The 25,235-nt window shown below is 41.1% G+C and overlaps 1 protein-coding gene across 3 annotated transcripts in view; it reads left to right on the top strand.

Moving 5' to 3' along the window:
• Positions 1 to 25,235, top strand: part of LOC148501331 (uncharacterized) — a 276,950-nt gene that overhangs the window by 108,517 nt on the left and 143,198 nt on the right. For all 3 annotated transcript variants that reach the window (XM_088450639.1, XM_088450638.1, XM_088450640.1), the window contains exons 10-11: positions 5,055 to 5,258; positions 6,566 to 6,712. In XM_088450639.1, coding sequence (XP_088306765.1) covers positions 5,055 to 5,258; positions 6,566 to 6,712 — 351 coding nt within the window. The remainder of the gene's footprint in view (positions 1 to 5,054; positions 5,259 to 6,565; positions 6,713 to 25,235) is intronic.

The following is a 25,235-nucleotide window of genomic DNA, read 5'->3' as shown; positions in this document are numbered from 1 at the left end:
GCATTGCATAATGCAGTACCACATCTTCTTATGCCGGGAACACACAAGACGATATGTCATCTGATCCAGCTGGATCGGATGACATATCGGGCACATTGTCTAGTGCAGGGGTCTTCAAACTTGGCCCTCCAGATGCTGTGGAACTACACATCCCAGCATGCACTGCACATAGTTTTAGCATGCTGTTATATCAAAAAGGTGGCAGTGCATGCTGGGATGTGTAGTTCCACAGCTGGGGGGCCAAGTTTGAAGACCCCTGGTCTAGTGTGTACCAGCTATGTCGCTGACGATGCGCACTCTTGCGCAATGTCAGCTGCATCGCTCGTCATACCTGCATGCAGCTCTGACAGGCAATATAGTAGCGGGGGCCATGCTGCCGAATGCAGCATGGCCCCTGCTGTTGCTTCATTGCTGCCGGCATTTTCAAGTGTGTACGCACTTGCCGATGCCAGCACCCCGCCGGGTCCCGTCGCTAACAAGGTTGGTACAAACTAGACATCGTCTAGAATGTACCGGCATTTAGACACTGTACTGAGGGCCCGATTCAGACCCGCTCGTGAGCGCTATGCGCTCGCAAGCTGGTCGATGGTGGCCCAGTGCGCATGTGCACAATGGAGCCGGCTCCATCGTGCGCATGCGCGAAACCAGGATTGCAACGGCCAAACCGTCGCTCCGGGTCTCGTACCAAAGGGGGCGTGCTGTCGATGTTGAGTGACAGAACACCCCCTTTGGTGGGCGGGCCGGGGGCGTGGCTGCCCAGACGGAGGCGTTCCCATGGGAACGCCTACTGTCTGGAGCCGGCCCCACTGACATCACAAGTGATGTCAGTGGGAGTGCTTCCGGCTCTGTTAGAGCCGAAAGCACTCTGGGGCTTGCGGCAACGAGACCCTACCGCAAGGGTCTTGTCGCAAGCCCGATGATCGCGATGGTCAAGACCATCATCATGGCCGCTCGCATAAGCTGCGGGTGGTAACCCACAGATATGAGAGCGGCCAAGAGGCCACAAAAAAAAAAAAAAAACGCCCTGATTCAGAGCGGGCGCTCGTTCAGAGCGTCCGGCTCTGAATCAGGCCCTGAGTGTGTGGAGCCAATATAGCATTACTAGTTGCATGTGACACATCACATTACTTGATTGTTGTTCCCACTCTTTAGCTGGGTACACATTGGGTGATATATCGGCCGTTCAATGGAATGGCCAATATATTTTGAGTGCGTCGGCAGGTGTGTACCCCAGATATGTCTGTGAATGACGTTGTTCAGACATATCACATTTAATCTGCAGCACAGAAAATGGCAGATATATCTGCAGATATGTTGGCGCATTTGACCGTGTGTAAGGGCATTCAGCCGACCGCCCTTACACTTGCTGCAGGGACAACCGGCGACTGATTCAAATGCCTGCCCAGTTATTTTGTCAGGGAATACACATTGAGTGGCCGATTGGTAAGTCTGTTCAGCTTACCTGATCGGCCTGTGTCGGCAGATCAGTCGGCATAGTGTGTACCCCCAGCTTAGGAATTTGTATAGACAATATATGATGTCATCATTTCATATTCCCTGTTACCACATAATTCGTATAAGAAATAGCTTGTCCCCTACTTTACAGTATAGATACACTAAAGTCACTTAAGTATTGCATATTCTAGGGGGCATAGCACACCTGTATCTTTTAGAATTCAAGGGATTTTCCACAAAATAGGTTTGATGTTTCACTGTATTAGACCCGTTTGTATTTGACTGTGTGTGTCCCCATGCTATGGGATTATCCCCCCTGCTGGTTCAGCCTGGTGCTGGTTATTGGAGAATAGGAGGAGCCCCACAACATTTTTCTCTTTTTTTTCCAATACCAACCCAGGCTGAGAGGTCCAGGGTTGGTTACTGATTTGGGGGGAAACCCCAAACATTTTTTTTTTTTATTTTAATACTTTTTTTTTTTACTTTTTCTGTTTGGACGGGTTTGATGTAGTTTTTTAACGGCTATTTGACGTCAGATTTGAACTTTCAGTTTAAAACCAACAGACTTTAGAGCTGCACAAAATTACTGACATAACATCACGGGTTTCAATTGAACCTGAAACCTGATTGATGATAAATAGCTAAATACCGTTGATGTCTGTCAGTTTTGGTTTAGTACATGTGGCGGCATGTCTTTTATTTAATGTCATTTTGGAATATGTATAAGTCTGAATATGTCACTCGCTCTACTGAGCGAACATTTAACTTTGCCATAATTTGTAATACATATGTTACCAAAAGCAAGTGACTATGTTGCCGATAAAATGAGACAAAAATAATTACTGATATATTAGATTGTATTATATCATATACTGGTTAGTAAATCAGCTGATGTATTGCTGTTGATGAAACAAGAAAATATGTTTTGTCTGCAATTTCTATTGTTTAATAGCCATTTAGCATTATAAGCAGACAGACTAATTATCATATTTTTTTCACAGAAAAGAGTTCTACAGGAAATCTGTAATACTGTAGCAAATATAATTATATTTGATATAAAAAAATTCTCAATTACTCCCAAAGGTTATTAAAAAATTCTTTTCGATAGACCAGACACTTTACTTATATTTGTCAAAGATCTCTGGATAAAGGTTACTCTTATCCCTGTGAATATCCACCCTATATGATATAAAAAGTGTAATTGATCACGTGTGACATTTATTTAAGGCAACCCACAATAAGGGGTAAATTTACTAAAGTGAGAGTTTTTAGAAGTGACTTTTAAAAGTGATGTTGCCCATAGCAACCAGTCAGATTCTACTTAACATTTAACTAGCACCTTCTAGAAGATAATAGCTAGAATCTGAATGGTTGCTATTGGCAACATCACTTTTAAAACTCACTTCTAAAAACTCTCAGCTTAGTAAATTTACCCCTAAGAATACAATAGAGGTCCTACAAAATAGAGTATATTATATACCTGGGACACCAACTTATAAGTGGGCTCTGTTTTTTTTTTAATATCAATTGGTCTAATATTTATTACCTTATTACCATTTTGTTGGGAGAATTTTCTATAGTACACTAGCTAATTTGTGTAATCAATTTGAGGGCAGGTAATAGTAATGATGTGAAAAACAATTAGGCACTCTATTCCTATTTTATAACCAATATATTTCACTGTGAATGGACCTAAACCAAACAATATGGAATAGGTTATTTTATAATATTAATTAATAAAAGTAAAATTTTATAGTGCGCCTTTTTGGTACAACCGCTTTTTCTCTTCTCTTTTTTTGTTTATTGTATCAGATTTATTTGGTTACTTAGGCGGGATGTAGTTATGAGCAGGGGCGCTGAGAGGGGGGGGTTGTGGGTACAAATTTCCCGGGCCCAGGCTTGCTGCAGGGGCCCAGCGGGGGCCCGCCTCCGGCACCGCTCCCCCTCCCTCTTAAGTCACAGCATTCCAGCACACGCTGCTGTGTGCTGGGCTGCACTGGGAGACTGCTCGTGGCAGCAGCCAGAGCAGTCTCCTGTGCCTTTGGGGGGGGAGCGATCATGCTGATCGCACCCCCCATTGGCTGTGCGCTGGGCTGAGATGCTTACAGTGCCCCCTCCCCAGCCCGAAGCGGCACTGAAAAAAAAAAATTTGTAAGTGGGCGTGGCCACACCACCCACGATTAGGCCACGCCCCCTGTCACCTGGTCTCAATCCCGATGCTGGAAGCCTGAAGAGGGACTTATGATAGGCTTCGAAATACCGATGCCTATCTTAATCCCAAAGCCGGAATCCAGGAGGACGACAGCCCGAACGAAGGTTAAGGTGGGGTGCCCTTAGTGTTAGCCACGGGGGTGGAGAGTTAGGTTTAGGTAGCATAGCGGGGTTAGTGTTAGGTTTGGGGGGGAGGGTTAGGGCTAGTCACCACTGGGGACGGTTAGGTTTAGGCAATAAGGGAGGAGAGTATTAGGGTTAGTCACAGAGGGGGACACTTAGGTTTAGGCACTAACGGGGAAGGTTAGAAGTAAGCTGCAAAAGGGAGGGTTAGGGTGCGGGGTGGATAGGGTTAGGCTACAAAAAGGGAGGGTTAGGGGAAGAAGGGGGGAGGGTAAGTATACTTATCCGACCCCTGTCAGGATACCAACCATCGGGATACCGCTGTCTGTATTTTGACCGGAGGCATCCAGCTGGCATTACATACCGGTTCAGTTTAGGCTACACCCCCATATGTACTAGTATGTTAATATAATGGGGTATTAACAGGGTATGTAAGTTTCTTATTAAAAATCACATCTCAGAGTAATTGTGTGTGTGCAGATAACAAATTCGCTCTCTCTTTATCTTGGTACCAAAACTGATGAGAATTGGCATCCATGCAAGTGCCGGTATCAGTTCTTGGAATTTGTGGGTATGTCATAGAGATGCATTAAATGAGCAGAATTTAGGCTGCCACATACAGTACACGGAGGTAGGAAACTGTATGATCATGCCTCATGCCACAATGTTACCACCCTTATGGCCCAAACTACTCTCCCTCACTGCTTAGGTGTAATCCCTGGAAATAGATGTGGCCATGTTACTGCTCTAGTCCTTCTTTCCTCCCACATCATGTGTATTGTATGTTTTTCTGTTCCCCCCACACCATGGGTAGATCTGCACAAGCTCAGCCAAAAGGCTAGATGATGTCCCCCTATACAATGTGTGAGGTCAGGAAGAGGCTTTTGGGTTGCAGAAACCCCATAAAGTGCAGCCTTTCATATATTATAATGGAGTGGACCCATAGGAAGGAAAAATAAAATCCTATTGTCATTTTTGCCTTACAGGAGAAAGAAAAACCTATTGATCCAACTGTCTCAAAAATGGTAGTTTGATAAATTATCTGAACAAATTACCCCATAATGATCTCTATATTACTTATAGCTACAGATACAGAACCTGTTATACTTTGGATTTATATAAATACTGATCATGAGAATTATTGTATTGGTTCTTTGTTTTTTCTTTAGTTACATGTTTTTATGGCTGTTTAATTTTCGTATTTATTTTTGTGTATAAACATTAATTTCTAGATAATTTTTTTTTTTCAATTAAAATCTTTCTAGAGTGTTCTGAGTGGGCTGACAAATCCTCAAGAAGAAGATGAAAATAAGGCTGAAAAAATAAAAAAGAGAATCGCTGCTGTCAAACAAATTGTAGTCTATGTGCCCTGCAAAATCCTATATGGTGGGAAGGAAATACTAGAGATGCCTGGAACAGATGATTCCGATCCAATCGCTATGGATTTTATTAGAGGTGCTCTTTCGGAGGTAAGCTAATTTTTCTAGAGAAAGGTAGATGATCAATTAGATGTGTCTGTTAGGCACACCCAATGAGAACACTAGGGCAAAATAAACCATTCCCTGCAGTTCTCAATCCACATCTCTTTCAGGTAGGCAACACCCCTGTACCTTCCCAAAAATAGTACTTCCCTCTAAAATGGGTAATGTTGGTTAATTTCTGTATGAAGTAACATACTACTTTCCTACAATGTCCATTCTCAATTAACAGCAGACTGTTGTGGCTCTAGAATTGTTTTCAGGAAATGGGAAAACAGGGAAAGCTGTTGTCAATTACCAGTTGGGGCAGTTCAAGGTTGAAATTCTTCATGCATCACTGTTTTTCCTGGACGTTTTTTTCATTGGGAAACTCTTATATAGTTATGCCTCTATTTATTAAAAATTGTGGTTACCCTGAAAATTAACATTTCTTATTGCTGCTTGTCATGGCAATAAGGAATGTTTTTATGTGTCTATCTAATGTGCAGTCACAGGAATTTTGGCTCAGATAAGAGGCTGTCCCTGCGATGACTAAGAAGTAAAGTAATTGCTTTACTTTGTTGTTTGTGGTGGGATCACGGTCAGCTTCAGCCCACCGTAGAAGGATCTCAAGATCCCTCTCCAGTCCTGCTGCTTCATTAAAGTAAGCAGGCTCATGCCATCTAAAAAGCATGCCATCTAAAAATGGTTCTTTCCTCCTATTCCCTCCTTAACCTACTTCAATTTGATTTCTGCTACCTCCTCTTCACACAAACATACCATACTAAGATCACTAATGATATTATTACTGTGAAATCCAGGTATCGGCAGCCTTTGAAACTGTGGACCTTCCACTCCTCCAAGTTAGGGTTAAGCACCACTAAGGGAGAGTTAGGGTAGGGAAAGAGGGAGGGTTAGGTTACTTACATCTCCTGTCCGTGCTTACGGCGTTGGTAATTGAACCGGCGGCTTTTCAGCTGTCGGTATATCATACGCATTCCCATCTTAGAATCAGGCCCATTATGTCTACCTGTTGGGTCATTTAGACTTTAATTTGTCTTTGATAATGCATTATTTATTTATGAGTTACTACAGTTTAGTAGTAACTGTAGGTGATGTTGGAGAATATTAAGTCATTCGCATCAATCAATTCCCCATTTCCAGCTGGATACTTTAGTTTTATAAATGTATGAGGCAGTTGTGGATGGCACATGGATATGTTGGTCTCTATGGTCCATTATACTTGATTACTGTATTTCTTATCTGCATTTTATCATTGTGGATTACTACATCACAAGGTGCATATATTTATTATGCAGGTGGATGCAGTGATTCTCCTAACAGAAAATGGCTTTAAAATATGTGAAAAAGAAGTTAAAGATGCATTGTCTGAGAGCAACTTTCTACAAAGATGTGTAGATGACCCAGAGAATAACCAACTCCTGCTCCTCACATACCCAGAAAAGGTACGGAAGACATACCTCGGATATTATCTGCATATACTGCAGTACATTAGGTAGGAGGAAGGGAAGGGTAGGTGTTATATTTATATTAGTTAGGTGTTATATTTAAAGTATAAATTGAATTTGTTAAAGCAGATAAATATATATATATATACACACAAAAAAGATTTTTATACAAACATACTGTACAGTACAGTCATTTATCAATTGTTAGACATAATTCATACAAATATAAAAGATAAACAAAGCATTCAGCAAACTGAAATATAAAACTATTTAGTTAATTTGTATAGGTACAGTATTTGGAGACAGTTGTTAATTTTGATGCAGTACTCTGTACAGTATCTCATTAGAAATTTCAATAATTGGGTTCAGCCAAGATTAAGTATTTGGTAAAATATGTGTAAACAAACATTTAATTTATTCATCTTTTGTCCATATATTGTTATAATGCAAGTGCAGTTCCATGTCCATAAAGGCCACCAAAAGAAGAAATTTGTCCCCTTGCAGGCTCGCTTCGCTCACCACGCTTCGGACACGGTGGCTTGCTTGCTCGCTGTTGGTTTATATTCCCCTTCTATGTCCATGTGGATAGTAAGGAATGACGTTGGACAGTAACTGATGATGTCAGGGTACAAATACTATAGGGGTTCTATCCACTACCCGTTAGTATGTTGTTGCCTGGAGAATACAGCAGGCTTGGGTCTCACTGTTGCCAGTTCCATAGACATGGTGAGGAAAAAGGGCTTATTGCAAGTTACATTTTACTGTATATGTTGTATGTTTGAGAGGGTAACAGGTTTGCTTGTCTTGACGCGTTTCTCTACCTTCACAACACTGGCAGTTTGAGAAAACTGTTTTGAATGTGTAATGCACCAGGCTCTTAGGTCATGTTACCTCCCTCTCTGCTGTCTCTCCCTGCTCTCCATGAAGTCTGCAGGTCCCACTATGTTCAGGTTATTTATTATTTATTTATTAACAGTTTCTTATATAGCGCAGCAAATTCCGTTGCGCTTTACAATTTGAATAAACATTAACATTTTACTGGTTGTAAAAGACATACATACATACATACAAGGCATATGTAAAAGACATACATTTTTGGTAAGAGGGCCCTGCTTACAAGTTTACAATCTATAGGGAAATAGGCATTGATACACAAGGATTGGTGCTACATATTGCAAATTAGTCCAGCCCGATTGCAGATGTTCTTGGTGGGCTGTATAATTGAAATCACACTGGAAAGTTGGCCTAGGGTTAAGAGGATATTAAATTGAAGAAAGAGAAGATGTGATAGGTGTTTACTATGAGAAGAGAGTTAGATAGGGAAGCTATAAAATGGTTAGGTGGGCGGTTCTGGAATCTGATAAGCTTGTCTGAAGAGGTGAGGTTTCAGAGAACGCTTGAATGTTTGGAAACTAGTGGAAAGTTTTATTATGCGTGGGAGGGCATTCAACAGGGTGGGTGCAGCCTGAAAAAAGTCCTGTAACCGTGCATGTGAACAAATAATGCGCGGGGATGAGAGACGCAGATCTTGTGCAGAGCGGAGATGTCGGGTTGGAAGATATTTTGAGATGTATGTTGGTGTGGTTTGGTTAATAGCTTTATGTGTGAGTGTAAGTGTTTTAAATTGAATGCGGTAGAAGACCGGCAGCCAATGGAGGGACTGACAGAGTGGATCAGCAGACACTGAATGTTTGGTGAGAAAGATAAAATAAATAGACCCTGTACGGAAAAAAAGGCTGCTGGTATAATACTCCCGATGTTATCAAGACCGGGTGAAATGATATACACAAATAAAAATGGACAATACCGCGCCTCTCTGAGGGGATAAATAACACAATTCTAATAAAGAATATTCTGTAGATTAATTTCTCCAAGTGATATTAGACTGGTAGTATTCTCCACAACAGCAGTATAATCGTCATATAGAAGAGAAAAAACATTTCCATAGTGTAGTAAGTCTTATAAATGGTGAAATAGGTCCCAAGTCTAAACCTTAAATAGTTTTATGTCAGACGTGTAGGTAATTTTCGCAGAAAAGGAAAAAGGGACCACCCTTAGTGCTTCAAAATTCTTGAATGGTGATGCTCACTTTGTATGCTTACATCAATAGGTGGATCTCAAGCTTATAAAGGTATCTTTATACTTTATGTACTCCAAAAAAGGGATCACCACGTGTGAATGTACACACACAAACAGCAGCTCACATGTATGCTTACGTAGAACAGGATTTTCTTATGTCCGTAGCGGTTTCTTTAAATCTTCTCCCGAAAATATCCCGCCCAGATTTGAAGGGAGTTAGATCATACGTGGGCTCCCATATAGGCAAACGGTTGAATAACGATATTTAATATGAATTCTGATACTTCACTCAGAAAAGTTCCAAAAGCATTTATTAAATAAAATACGAACATGTACAACAAGGTATCAGAAAGACCAGTACCCGGAAGTTGATGGCAGCATAACACAGTGGTAACAACGGGGCCCCAAATGCTCACCATGCTTAGCTGATCCTAGGTAGGTTCTGCACTGGTCCGTAAAACACCACACCACACCACCAACGCGTTTCCACTCTGAAGGTCTTTTTCAAGGTGATGGTGTGTACTGCATGTAGCCAGCTATTTATTCTCCATTAAGTCCTGCCCCTTCCTCTGAACTGAACTTCTTCAGCTGAGGTCACCATAAGTTTCAGATAGTACTGATGTAATATTATCATAAACAGTATAAATAATTCATTAAAACTAGTTGTGATGATATAAATATTTCACTCGGGCAAAATCAGTATAATTTATATTAGTTTTGTTCGTATTGTTTCCCTAGTAACGGAGCTTTTCTCCAATCGGCGTCCCGTTTAATTTCTAGTTGCTAGGGCTGCATGACTTTAGCCTCTAGTGTCTGGCCGCAGTGTAAACTTCCGGTCTGCGTTCCACCGCAATCCCGGAAGTGCGTTCCACCACCACAACGGAAGTAATAGCCCGTCCTCTCGGAGTATCTAATTCTAGGGATTGCGTTCTGTAACCTCTAGTACCTTAACATCTGTCGGCCTCCAATCCATCCCACAAAAGATATATTATACCTATTAGGTGAATGGATTACACGTAGGTATATAAAAATTGTGTAGGCATCCTATATGCATAAAATACATTTTCTATAAACCTTATTATATGCACTGAATAAAACGTCACTCAATCAAAAATTTTAAAAATGTAGGAAACAAAGGACCTCATTCAGAGCTGCTCGTAAGCGTCAGTACGCTCGTTCAGAAAAAGGGGGTGGCTATTCAAATGAAACGTTCGCTCCTTGCGGTCTGTTGCCGCCTCCATGTCGAGCGAACAAAACATGCGGTCGTTTTTTTTATAAAAACGCCCCCTGGCCGCTCGCATCATACGTCATGTCCGCTATTTATTAGATTAATCGAGTACATCAAACAGCGTATGAACTGCTTGGTTGCTTGTGGTTGGTTTTTGCTACCATAATTTTGCGAGCAGTTCTGGCTACAAAACAACCAAGTGACGTGGTCAATGACGCTGCTGCATTAATTATGCACACCCATAAAACGCCCGCTTTGACCTTTAAGCACGCCTGCGTTCTGATCTCCACTCCCCGTTTTCAAGCACCTTCCCCTGTTACCACCCACATACGCCTCCTCCTGTCACTCAAAATAGCAGGCATTCGCTATATAGCCTACAAACGATTTTCGGCCGCACTGACTGGTTCGCGCATGCGTATTATAAACCGTACGCATGCGCAGATGGGCGAACATCGCTCGGAACGAGCGTACTGCCGCTTACGAGCGGCTCTGAATGAGGTCCAATGTCTTATAAATATAACAGCTTAAAAAGGATCAACCAATAGTAAAATCTAAGATATATAATGAATGAATAAAAAATATGAAGGAGAACATATCATAAAAAGCCATTTCATTGAACCATTTCATAATAACCATTTTAACTCAAAATCCACATTTAGACTGTACGGAACCAAGGTTTTAACATCGTGGATGTATTTAATTTCTGTTTGGGCTAAAATGGTTGCTATATTCTTTTTTCGCCAATTTCCCTCCACTTTTTTAATCCCTACTACCAGGGTGATGGAATCTATGAAGCACATATGGGTATTTTTAAAACGACTGGACTGGTTGATTCTCTATACCATTTCTAATATTTCTATTGTGTTCTCCCCATCTTTCTCGCAGGGTTCTTGATGTCCTCCCTATATATTGTAAATTACACTTGCATTGGATCAGGTATACACAGTATTTGCTATTGCAAGTCATGAATTCTTGGATTTTAAAAATTTTGCTATTTGAGGTAGATTTAAAATCTACGACTTTAATAGGTGTATTTTTATTAGCTTTACACATAACACAACTTCTGCATCTGTGAAAGCCAACAGTATTTATGTGACCATTCCTTTTTTCCTCAGTAGCACTCTTAACTAAATGGTTTTTTAGATTATTTGCTCTCCTATATACAAAAAGTGGTTTTTCAGGGACAATTTCTTTTAACATTGGATCCCCTTTCAAAATATACCAATGTTTTCTGATAACTTTCTCTATATCTTTGTATTGGGTATTAAATTTAGTAATAAATGATATTTTCCTCTTGGTATTGGTTTTTTATTTGTATTTTAGAAGAGTTGATCTTTCAATAGCCCCTATTTCCTCTATGGTTTTTCTAACTTCTTCTTTGTTATACCCTTATTGCAGAAAATTCCATTCCATTTCTTTTGCCTGTAATAAGGTTTTATAGAAAACGCACTTCCGGGATTGCGGTGGAGCGCAGACCGGAAGTTTACACTGCGGCCAGACACTAGAGGCTAAAGTCATGCAGCCCTAGCAACTAGAAATTAAACTGGACGCCGATTGGAGAAAAGCTCCGTTACTAGGGAAACAATACGAACAAAACTAATATAAATTATACTGATTTTGCCCGAGTGAAATATTTATATAATCACAACTAGTTTTAATGAATTATTTATACTTTTTATGATAATATTACATCAGTACTATCTGAAACTTATGGTGACCTCAGCTGAAGAAGTTCAGTTCAGAGGAAGGGGCAGGACTTAATGGAGAATAAATAGCTGGCTACATGCAGTACACACCATCACCTTGAAAAAGACCTTCAGAGTCGAAACGCGTTGGTGGTGTGGTGTGGTGTTTTACGGATCAGTGCAGAACCTACCTAGGATCAGCTAAGCACGGTGAGCATTTGGGGCCCCGTTGTTACCACTGTGTTATGCTGCCAACAACTTCCGGGTACTGGTCTTTCTGATACCTTGTTGTACATGTTCGTATTTTATTTAATAAATGCTTTTGGAACTTTTCTGAGTGAAGTATCAGAATTCATATTAAATATCGTTATTCAACCGTTTGCCTATATGGGAGCCCACGTATGATCTAACTCCCTTCAAATCTGGGCGGGATATTTTCGGGAGAAGATTTAAAGAAACCGCTACGGACATAAGAAAATCCTGTTAGACGTAAGCATACATGTGAACTGCTGTTTGTGTGTGTACATTCACACGTGGTGATCCCTTTTTTGGAGTACATAAAGTATAAAGATACCTTTATAAGCTTGAGATCCACCTATTGATGTAAGCATACAAAGTGAGCATCACCATTCAAGAATTTTGAAGCACTAAGGGTGGTCCCTTTTTCCTTTTCTGCGAAAATTACCTACACGTCTGACATAAAACTATTTAAGGTTTAGACTTGGGACCTATTTCACCATTTATAAGACTTACTACACTATGGAAATGTGTTTTTATTCTTCTATGTGACGATTCTACTGCTGTTGTGGAGAATATTACCAGTCTAATATCACTTGGAGAAATTGATCTACAGAATTTTCTTTATTAGAATTGTGTTATTTATCCCCTCAGAGAGGCACGGTATTGTCCATTTTTATTTGTGTTTGGTGAGAAAGATGAACCTCGCAGCTGCATTCAAAATGGATTGTAGTGGGGAGAGCCTGATTTTGGGAAGACCAATAAGGAGACTATTGCAGTAGTCCCCTGCAGAGTATTGCCCACTCTGTCACCACGCCAGAGATCCCGTACCGCCATGTTGGATACATTCAGCTTTTCTCTCTCAGCCAGTCAGGATGCCGTTTCTGCTCAGCTGACCGCAGCATCAAATCAGGAGCCAGAAATTCCTATAAAAGGACTTCCTGTAGCACTAGCCAGTTGCTAGTGCAATGTTGAATCTTCAGACGCCAACCTGGTTTACAGCAGTCTGCAGCCTTCTCAGTTATTTCTGTTTAGACAGCGCAGCCTGCATTGCAGTTTCAGTCCAGTTCAGTATTCTGGTTCCAGTCCGGTTCAAGTGCTTGAAGAGAAATGTATTATCCTGCACCGGATATATCAAAACTAAATTGCAAAGTGCATTTTGAAACCAGCAGTTAAACGTAATCAATTGAGATAATGGTCAAAATGTATAAACAGTATAAATAGTAGCTGGAGTTGCTCCCAGGAATCAAATAACAAGTACTCAAAGAAACAAATAATTAGCCTGAGCTAATTAAAAGCAAGAGATTCCTTTGTGGAGCACACTTTTAGGTAGTGATTATGTATAATATAAACTAAGGTTAAAATATAACTTTTATTAGTTCTTCCAATTAAAAAGAATGGGGTATAGGGACTCTGTTATAACAAAATATGGCGGAGTCGCCCCTATAATAACAAAAACAAAAATATTTTACATATACATAGAGAAAAATATTTATTTCTCCTTTTTCACGAAAAAGAATTTATCAAAATTTATAAAATAATTGATCAAGTGGTGAAAAAATACTGATACATATGTATCTCTTCAATGAGTAAACAGGCAGGTATCGGTATGGATCATAGACAATAATCAGACACACATATAGAGTAACTCTTATTTGGATAAATATCCAGCCGTGCGTGTTTACGTAACTAATTTATTTGTCAGCAATTGATTCATATATCTTGTACACCATTATCATTGGTACAGGCTTCCCCTAATTCAAATAAATTTGTTTATACAATAAATATATTAAATATGTCTCTGATGTAAGTGGTTTTTCTATCAACCGTAGAATAATTAGGTTTACACAATGTGCATTGGTTACAAATCCAAAAGAAACTTTAATTCACAATATAGTATTGAACATCATTCCTTATTTGGAAGAGAGATACATTGTTAGATAATATCCAATTTGTTACAGCAAATGCCAAACATCTCTCTCAAAAATCAAGCAGCAAATGCCCTAAGTCCCAGTTTATACAGTTATTAAGTAAGCATATATAGTAGTGAAATTGTAATATTGCCTTTATAACACTGATAGAATCATCATATACTTAGAGGGAACACAGATTACGTTGGTAAATTCCAGACAAACGTATTGCTATTTATATGCATTGCTTGTTTGCTCACATAATTTTGTGCAGAAGTTGTTCAAAGAAACATTTTGAAAGTACCAATATAACTTCAACAAATCACATAAATATACAGTACATATATGTCATCCCAGGTCTGAACAATATTGTGAATTTGTAATATTATGTAAACATCATATAGAAGATAATCTTTCTAATTGGAATGCATGGTGTTGTGCTTACATATTCAACAAGAGCTGTTAGATGTATCCCGGGACGGATAGATAAAGAAAGATTAGTGAAGTGTGGTACCAGCATCCTGGACCCTTCTGCTGCCTGAGGTCATCATGGAGTGGACCGGAGATGAGAGAGAGTGCCTTGAACAGTGCAGATGGAAACAAAAGTAAGTCTGGGAGATTCTGAGCCTGTGTGTGGTGTTAGACTGTTGCTCAAAGCATTGCAGGGGCCGAATGCACTGCAGGAACGGTCACTACACATCGGAAGGGAATACCTGGGATACCAGTGGATAGAGGTGGTTTGCTGGCAGATGGACCTGCCATGTACGGTTCCCTCCTGCAGCTGGGAGCCGTTTACAGAACGCGCGTTTCACCACATCAGGCTTGATCACCTGGTTACCTGACTGCATGTTCCGGATCATGAGCTAAATAGGAAATGGTCACCAATCACAGGAAAAGCCCCAAATGACTGGTCAGAAAGAGTGTCTATCACACTTGACAGATCTAATTGATCCAGGTGTGGACCTTAAAGTCATTATTAATGGTAATAAAGAAGAAACATTCTCCTCACATATATATATATATATATATATATATATATATAGGGAACACTGGAAGGATCCGGCACTCACTGGCATAAAGATAAATCTTACCCCATTGCCCTCCATCAGCGATGCAGCACATGCACCAAACACAAAGAATCAATACCGGCGGCACTCAGGGATTTTGAAATTTTGATGAAAATACTTTGGTATTGAATCGTCGACTTGACTGTCTACCACGAGTGTGTTGTCCTTTTTTTCAAAATCCCTGAGTGCCGCCGGTATTGAGGACCTTATTCAGAGTCGGTCGCAAGCGGCTCCGTCGTACGCATGCACGAGCCCCCACTAATGACGAATGATTCGTCGTTAGCGGGCTCGAAGTAGATGGAGCGAGCTGTCGATGTTGATTGACAGCTCGCTCCGTTTGCTGGGCGGGCAGAGGGCGTGCCTGCCCAAACGGAGGCGTTCCCGCCGGAACGCTAGCCATTTGGGGGCGGCCCCACTGACATCACCAGTGATGTCAGTGAGCAGCTTCCTGCTGAAACACAGCAGGAAGCTCCCTGGGGCTTAAGGTTGACGAGACCCTACTCTAGGGTCTCGTCGTAAGCCCCGATGGTCGCGATGGTCTCCCTTAGCGGTCGTTAGAGCTGTGGGTGTTAACCCACAGCCTAACGACCGACATGGAGGCGGCCGTTCAGGATGCAAGCGGCCGCCCTGTTTCTGAGCGACCGCTTGCATCCTACGACCGCCTCTGAATATATATTCATATATATATAAGCAAACAAGGAAAGAACCGCACACACTTAATGATGAAATCATAGGTGCTAAAGTCACATATGGTATACAAAAAAGCACTTCAGTCCTATCTAGGACCAAAAAACAGAGACCAGCACACCACCAATATTGAAGATGCAAAAAATTTTGTGTTTAAGGCTTAAAAGTCATAGTCATGCTCAAAACACATATAGAACAAATTCAGTCACAGAACAGGAGCCATATACATGTAAATGACTTATCGTATGCCTGGTGACCATATCATGTAGCTGTTACGAATCCCACTGCCTGCACCATGTGAGAACCCTAGAACCCGGCTAGCGAGATCTTCTGCCAATAACAACCGCCCTTTGTTCCTTTAGAACTGGAATACATTCACTGGTACTTAGGTGGCCGCCTGGACTTATGCTCGAGGTAGTAGCGGCTCACATGGAGATACAGGGGAATTCAATAGGCAAGGAATGTACAGTTAGGACTGACACAGTTGATGATTACCAGGACATCGATAGTACAGATGTTGTGAGAGTACAGCTTGGCTTTCTGGGCAATAGCTTGGGAGTCGATGGTGTGGCAGCTGAGCCGATGGTGCAGCAATGGCGCTGATGGTGTGGCAGTGATGCCGATGGTGCGGCAATGTTGCAGATGGTGCGGCAATAGCCATAGACAAACAGTCTAGGGTTAGTAATGGCTTTGGGAGCCGATGGTGCGGCAAGTCTGCCGATGCTGCAGCGATGGTGCCGATGTTTGGGCAATTGCCGTGGATAAACAGTCTATGGTTTGATGATGGCTTTGAGAGACGATGGTTCGGCAAGTCTGCCGATGTTGCAGCGATGGTGCTGATGTTGGGGCAATTGCCATGGATAAACAGTCTATGGTTTGATGATGGCTTTGAGAGCCGATGGTGCGGCAAGTATGCCGATGTTGCAGCGATGGTGCCAATGTTGGGGCAATTGCCGTAGGATGAATGTTGGCAGCACAGGAGCTGCTGGATACGGCTAGGAAGCCGTTTGGAGATTGGTGGTAGCACGGAAGCTACTTGGAGCGACCTGGAAGCTGTATGGAACGATGGCAGCACGGGAGCTGCTGGATACGGCTAGGAAGCTGTTTGGAGATTGGTGGTAGCACAGGAGCTACTTGGAGCGGCTAAGAAGCCGTATGGTGAACGTTGGCAGCACGGGAGCTGCTGGATGCGGCCAGGAAGCCATTTGGAGATAGGTGGTAGCACGGAAGCTACTTGGATAGGTTAGGAAGCCGTGTGGGAGTTCAGTGAACCAGAGAACAGGAACGACCTGACTCTGCAGCCAGGCTGAGGGAACTCACAGACACTCTATAGTCGGCACAGGTGCAATAGATCAGTGAGTATAAATAGGCTGAAGTCCCAATCAGGTTTGCACCTGTGGAAAACACATCACTTCCTGAGGCGTGCCAATCTCCTAGCAACAGGAAGAACTGGAGTAACCCCGTCCTGTCTGGGCATACTGTCAGAAAGTGTCAAGTCGTGACCGCGACTTGTAACAGTAGCTCTAGGCCCGACGGCCGTTTCGGTGTATGTACACCTTAATCATGAGCACATGCATACTAGTGGAACAGGCTATTAAATAGAGGAAAAAGCGCCTAATCAGCAGTCAAGATGTGTCTCACCTGCCAGACTCACTCCGCAGGTGCCCCGTACTCCCGGCGATCTCATGCTGCCGGGGAATACCCAGCATTCCATGTGGCAGCACGTCACCTGCATCCATGTAGGGAGATCTGGTCACGCTGAGTACAGCGTAGACCTCGGGAACTCCAGCATGGAATGACGCACACATAGCTTTAGCCAATCACATGCCATGGCTGCAAAGCACATGTAGCATGTAAGTAAACCACGTCACAAAGGACTGGCTTCAAGCTGGGGGATTATTATCACCCCTATGGCACAAAGTGGTCGATGAGCACACTATGGTGTGTCTGACAGGCACCTCTCCCCTCCAAATTATCTCCATAAATACACCAATATCAGAAGAATTCTAAATGGTGATAAAGCAATCAGGACATAAACACATACAACAAAAGTTAATTTACAGTAAAGAATAATAAACCCAAAACAAAAATCCAATCACAAAAATAATTTGATATAAATAATAATTAAGCAGTACTCTAAAACATATAAAGTACAAAAAATTGCAACCCTCCAAAATATCACTCAAAGGATGTGTAGTTTAAGGATCAGGAATATTAGTTTGAGCAGAAAAAACTTTTTTAGAAAAATTAAAAAAAATACATTAAAGAGCAACTCTTCGTTCAGTCCTGCGGGATGCAATGTCCCAAGTTTATAAATTAGTTCACACTCCTTTGAAGTAGTCTTTTGCCATGATCTCCCCCTCTCTTAAATGGTCTAATTTGGTCCAGAGGCGTAAAACGAAAGTCGTTAATATTGTGACTAGTTTCAACAAAATGTCTGGCCACTGGTGATGTGCTGCCATCTATTATGGAGAAAGCCTTTTTAATGTAGGAGCTATGCATGGCAATTCTCTCCTTCAACATCCGTGTAGTCTTGCCAATATAAACTTTCTGGCACGGGCAAACAATGGCATAAATGGCATAGTTGCTCCTACAGTCGAGCCAATGTCGTATGCGATACTGTATTCCACTGGTTGGAAGTACCAATTTATCACCAGTTAAATAGACTCTGCAGTTTACGCATCCACTTCGGAAAGCGCCATTATTCAGTGATAGCCAGTTGGTATTCAAAGAGCTAGGGCTAATGTCTGCCTTGGTCACCAGGTCTTTTAGGTTACTGCTCCGTTTATAGAGTCTTGATCCAAAGAAAGACATTTATTAATTGCTTCATCCTCCTCAACATGGTTATAACCCTATTGTACGAAAGTCATCCCCCATTTTTCTGAGGGTTATTCGGAGGCTCTCTTTAGAGGACATGATTCTAGCCGCCCGAATAAATTGAGAAAAAGGCAATCCCCGCTTTAGCGGTCTTGAATGGAAGCTATCCGCTTGAAGGACTGTATTGAGATCTGTTGGCTTTTTGTAAATGTTGGTCACAAATTTCTGATCCTTTATGGTTATATTTACATCCAAAAAATTGAGTGTCTGAGGGCTGCTGGTACTGGTAAATCTGATGGTACTGTCTATCCCATTAAAGATAAACTGATCAAGGGCTACTATACCCCCCCGTCCAAACAAAGAAGATATCGTCTATGAATCTTGAGTATAGTTTAATATGTTTAGAAAACATATTGTTGTTCAGGATGTGTGTTGACTCATAATCATGCATATAAAGGTTAGCATTGCTAGGGGCCATATTAGACCCCATGGCCGTCCCTTGTAGCTGCAGGAAAAATGAGTTTTCAAATAGAAAATAATTCTTATGTAATATCACATCAATGAGAAGAAAAAATTCCGTAGGAGGACCTGTATAGAGATGGTTATTGCAGATGGCCTTTTCAATGGCAATTTTGCCCTCATCATGATTAATATTAGTATACAAACTAACAATATCGAGGGTTTCCAAAAGGCACTCTGCTGGAGGAGGCCCAAAATCCTTTTATCTGAGCAAAAAATCTGTTGTATCTTTGAGGATACCTGGGGTACTGTTAACAACTATATACTCCTTCTAATATAATTTATGTCTTGGATTGTGATATGAGAATTAAATAAATCAGCACTGTGATGATAAGTGTTTCATTATAGAGTATTTTAGAATGTATAAGGTTTGATGTTTTGTGTAGGTCATAATATAATATGCTATAAAAATACACCTTACGGATATATATGACCTTTAGGCTACAATTTAAATAGCCAGATGTCTTTCAGTTCTGAATCTAACTCTAAAAAATGAACATCTGTGAAACGCTAATGAAGCTTACACTGAATGAGATGTCTGAATACCTGGTATCATGGCAGCTTCCGTAATTATGAACAGCTGAACCAATTAAGGATATGAGGATATAAACCAACTGACACTGTTACTATACACTGTCTCCTGAGGAAGCCACTGATATTTTGCAGGCGGAGAAACGCGTAGAGGACTGGCCAAATACCATTGAACTCATAGATCACCGATGGGTGACCGCATCGGACTGATTACCTATACCGCTGTATATGCACGTGTCCGCAGAGAGCCAAGAGACAAGTCCTAGCCCGCTGGGTGGATTCGGGCAGGATCGTGAGTCATACCATTTAAAACAAGCATGCATGCATAACTGGTATATCTGTCTCTACCTGTAGCAACTTGTTACTGCACAAAATCCACGGCTTTGCAGTTTTTACTTTAGTTGGAGTGGCTTATCCAATGAATAGCCACCCTATTTGGGACAATTCCATAATTAATTATACCCTGTTTTAGAAGTGAGTTTTATCAGATTTGTGAACAGCATCGGAGCTGAGAATTTCTCATAATAATTTAAACTAGAACTGTGCTGCACCAACCCTCTGTTGAGGAAATACGGAGCTCTAGCAATGTTGTTTCTTTGGAAACAACAGACATTGTTTCCTATTGCTGCATTATATACGTATTATCCAAAATCCAAGTGTGGCTTACGGCTTATGGAAACAGCCACTATTGAACTATTAAGAGTTGAATAATTGTGTCTATCTCTTATGATCATATGCTCCAGAGTTAAACTCAGAAGGGCACATATGTGCCAGTATTGTTCACCTTTTGCATTGGTTGCCATTTTGTGCTTATTGAGCATTATCATTCATTTTTTATTTTCCATGTGTATATATATTTTTTGTTTATATCTATGCAATTTTCATATGTTTTGAATTTTATTTATCTGTCTACTAAATTTTATGCTGGCTAGCGCCTGTCAGTGTGTGTTTTGGGGTTTTGCTACTAATGGAGGGTCCAGTTCCTCCAGTCTGACGGCTGCTGCCAGTTTTACACTGTTATATAGATACCACCTCTCAATATCTAATATTGTATTTACATCATAAAACTTTTTTGTTATTATTCAAGCTTAGGGGAGCCCAGCGCCTGTTTGTTTGTGTTTTCTGAAAGGCAGAGGTACTGTCATCATGAACAGGTGTGACTACATCAGTGAAATCTGCAGACAACTTGCCAATACTACGTGCTATACAGAGCTTAAAGTTGACCCCACTGGCACCTTTAAATGTGAGGTACACTCAATTATACAAGTGGGTTGGTGTAACGGCTGGCTGGATGAACATACTGTTAAGTTTCTTACACAGGAACATCCATTGGTACCTTTATTGTACATTTTACCAAAAGTGCACAAATCTTTGGATAAACCCCCAGGGAGACCGATTATATCCTCCTGTGGTTCGCTATGCCAGTCTTTGTCCCAGTATGTAGACTTCTTTCTCCAGCCAGTCGTTAACAGTACCCCAGGTATCCTCAAAGATACAACAGATTTTTTGCTCAGATTAAAGGATTTTGGGCCTCCTTCAGCAGAGTGCCTTTTGGTAACCCTCGATATTGTAAGTTTGTATACTAATATTAATCATGATGAGGGCAAAATTGCCATTGAAAAGGCCATCCGCAATAACCATTTCTATACAGGTCCTCCTACGGAATTTTTTCTTCTCACTGATGTGATATTACATAAGAATTATTTTCTTTTTGAAAACTCATTTTTCCTGCAGCTACAAGGGACGGCCATGGAGTCTAAAATGGCCCCTAGCTATGCTAACCTTTATATGCATGATTATGAGTCAACACACATCCTGAACAACAATATGTTTTCTAAGCATATTAAACTATACTCGAGATTCATAGACCATATCTTCTTTGTTTGGACGGGGGGTATCGTAGCCCTTGAACAGTTTATCTTTATATTGAATGGGATAGACAGTACCATCCGATTTACCAGTACCAGCAGCCCTCAGACACTCAATTTTTTGGATGTAAATATAACCATAAAGGATCAGAAATTTGTGACCAACATTTACAAAAAGCCAACAGATCTCAATACAGTCCTTCAAGCAGATAGCTTCCATCCAAGACCGCTAAAGCGGGGATTGCCTTTTTCTCAATTTATTCGGGCAGCTAGAATCATGTCCTCTAAAGAGAGCCTCCGAATAACACTCACAAAAATGGGGGATGACTTCGTACAATAGGGTTATAACCATGTTGAGGTGGATGAAGCAATAAATAAATGTCTTTCTTTGGATCGAGACTCCTTGTTTGAATCCAAGACAGAATCAACAGCCAAATCGGCTTATTTTTCCCACCACATACTCCATTTCTTCTGGTAGGTTGAGAGATTCAGTGCTAAAACATTGGCACATTCTCCAGTCAGATCCTCTTCTCAAGAACCCGTGCTGTAATCGTCCGATGTTTTCCTATAAACGGAGTAGTAACCTAAAAGACCTGGTTACCAAGGCAGACATTAGCCCTAGCTCTTTGAATACCAACTGGCTATCACTGAATAATGGTGCTTACCGCTGCAGTGGATGCGTAAACTGCAGATTCTTATTAACTGGTGATAAATTGGTACTTCCAACCAGTGGACTACAGTATCGCATATGACATCGGATTGACTGTACGAGCAAATTTGTCGTTTATGCCATTGTTTGCCCGTGCCAGAAAGGTTATATTGGCAAGACTACATGGATGTTGAAGGAGAGAATTCCCATGCATCGCTCCTCCATTAAAAAGGCGTTCTCCATAATAGATGGCAGCACACCACCAGTGGCCAGACATTTTGTTGAAACCGGTCACAATATTAACGACTTTTGTTTTATGCCTCTGGACCAAATTTGACCATCTAAGAGAGGGGGAGATCATGGCAAAAGACTACTTCAAAAGGAGTGTGAACTCATTTATAAACTTGGGACATTGCGTCCCGCAGGACTGAATGAAGAGTTGCTCTTTAATGTATTTCTTTTAATTTTTCTAAAAAAAAGTTTTTTCTGCTCAAACTAATATTCCTGATCCTTAAACTACACATCCTTTGAGTGATATTTTGGGGGGTTGCAATTTTTGGTACTTTATATGTTTTAGAGTACTGTTTAATTATTATTTATATCAAATTATTTTTGTGATTGGATTTTTTGGGGGGTTTATTATTCTTTACTGTATATTAACTTTTTTTGTATGTGACACGCTGCCGCATGGAATGCTGGGTATTCCCCGGCAGCATGAGATCGCCAGGAGTACGGGGCAGCTGCAGAGTGAGAGCCTGGCAGGTGAGACACATCTTGGCTGCTGATTAGGCGCTTTTTCCTCTATTTAACAGCCTGTTCCACTAGTATGCATGTGCTCATGATTAAGGTGTACATACACCGAAAAGGCCATCGGGCCTAGGACTACATGATATGGTCACCAGGCATACGATAAGTCATTTACATGTATTTGGCTCCTGTTCTGTGACTGAATTTGTTCTATATGTGTTTTGAGCATGGCTATGACTTTTATGCCTTAAATACAACATTTTTTGCATCTTCAATATTGGTGGTGTGCTGGTCTCTGTTTTTTGGTCCTAGATAGGACTGAAGTGCTTTTTTTATTTATATATATATATATATATATATATATATATACAGTAATATATATATATATATATATATATATATATATATATATAAAAGTCTTCACCCCCTCATCCCTCATTCGTTTTTTTCCTGGGTGTCCTACATTCATTTACTCCACACCTATTTCACTAGGATTCTTTCACCATTTATTCATTAGAGTGGATTGTTTGTATTTTTTATTATAATATTTATTGAGAAACATTTAGCACCGATATTTGGTATATGATAATATATTGAGAGAGCTAGCTTCATTTATGATGCATGCTTTATTTTATTATTCTTTATTATTTTTTTACATGCACAAGATTATTATACATTGTTGTTATTGTTATTTTGATGTATATACTACAAATGTGATATAATCACTTGCACAGCACATGTTAGTGTATTTATCTTATTTCACACAAATAAAAAATCTTTATTAGATTATATGCGATACAGTATTAAGTTAGTTCTAATTTCTGTTTATTGCACAAAAAATATATATATGCAGAGGCAATAACGACATATATAAGAATATTGATTAAGATACCAGCGATAACAAACAAACATGCCATAACTAAGGACTATGAGGAAAAGATTGTCCTGTCACAATTTTAGATCAGCAATAGTAGTGCCTTATATTTCAGTTTATGCATGGGGTTATTAAAATGTAACTACAAGTAACCTCTATCTATTGGCACACGAGCGGTTAATCTCTGAGAGACATAATGGATAATACATAAATAAACTATGAGGAGAATGTTTCTCCTTTATTACCATTAATAACACAGATCTGCGATGAAAAAGCCTTTTTAACGAATTTATGTCATACTTATAGATTTTTGGCTTCTGGACACGAAAATGACTCCTGCTTTTGCATATCACATCACGGTTTTCTGCAAAACATGTATTTATGAATAAGTCATTTTTTTCATATTCTTTAAAGTAATAAATTTATTCTGCCTACATTTATTATAAAACATTGTCTTAAATTAATTCAGTCGGTAGCATAGAACGTTGCAGTTCAGTTCTCGTCATAAAACTTCCCCCTGCCCAGTGCCAGATTAAGGTCCACATGGGCCTGGAGCTGAAATTACAAAGGGCCTAAACTCCATACTGTCTAAAGGAACATTGCACACACACACACAACAACTACTACTACAGGGTGAGCTGGCAAAGGTGGAACCAAATACAACAGATACAACACAGTTTTGCCCTGTGCCGGTTCATTTTAACCACTGCCTACCACCACATACACACACACAGGCCCTGATTCAGAGCCGGATGTTCTGACAGAGCGCTCGCTCTGAATCAGGGCCGGTCTTTTTTTTTTTTAGAATGGCCTCCTGGCCGCTCGCATAGCTGTGGCAAAGGTGGAACCAAATACAACAGATACAACACAGTTTTGCCCTGTGCCGGTTCATTTTAACCACTGCCTACCACCACATACACGCACACAGGCCCTGAGTCAGAGCCGGACGCTCTGACAGAGCACTCACTCTGAATCAGGGCCGGTCTTTTTTTTTTTTTAGAACGGCCTCCTGGCCACTCGCATAGCTGTGGGTGACCACCCACAGCTATAGCGAGCGGCCAGGAAGATGGTCGCGATGGTCAAGACCATCGCGACCATCGGGCTTGTGACAAGACCCTTGTGGTAGGGTCTAGTTGCCACAAGCCCCAGAGAGATTTCGGCTCTAACAGAGCCGAAATCTCTCCCACTGACATCACTCGTGATGTCAGTGGGGCCGCCCCCAAATGGAGGCGTTCACATGGGAATGCCTCCGTTTGGGCAGCCACTCCCCCGGCCCGCCCACCAGGGGGGGCGTGCTGTCACTCAACATCGACAGCATGCCCCCTTTGGTACGAGACCCGGAGCGATGGAGTGCCCGTCGCTATCCGCGTCTCGCACATGCGCACGACATAGCCGGCTCCGTCGTGCGCATGCGCACTGGCCCACCATTGACCCGGTTGCAAGCGCATAGTGCTTGCGACTGGGTCTGAATCAGGCCCACAGTACACAATACACTACACACACACACTACACTACAGTGAAGAACAGGGTGAACGGCTCCACCAAGACGTTAAAGATGTAGAAAGAAGATACCAGGGTCGTTGGGATGTCAGCATGACGGCTGACTACTGCTGGATGTTACA

Source organism: Taudactylus pleione, unplaced genomic scaffold, assembly GCF_031769625.1.
Source record: "Taudactylus pleione unplaced genomic scaffold, aTauple2 ptg000520l, whole genome shotgun sequence".
NCBI lineage: Eukaryota > Metazoa > Chordata > Amphibia > Anura > Myobatrachidae > Taudactylus > Taudactylus pleione.
This window is presented reverse-complemented; position numbering and strand designations above follow the sequence as displayed.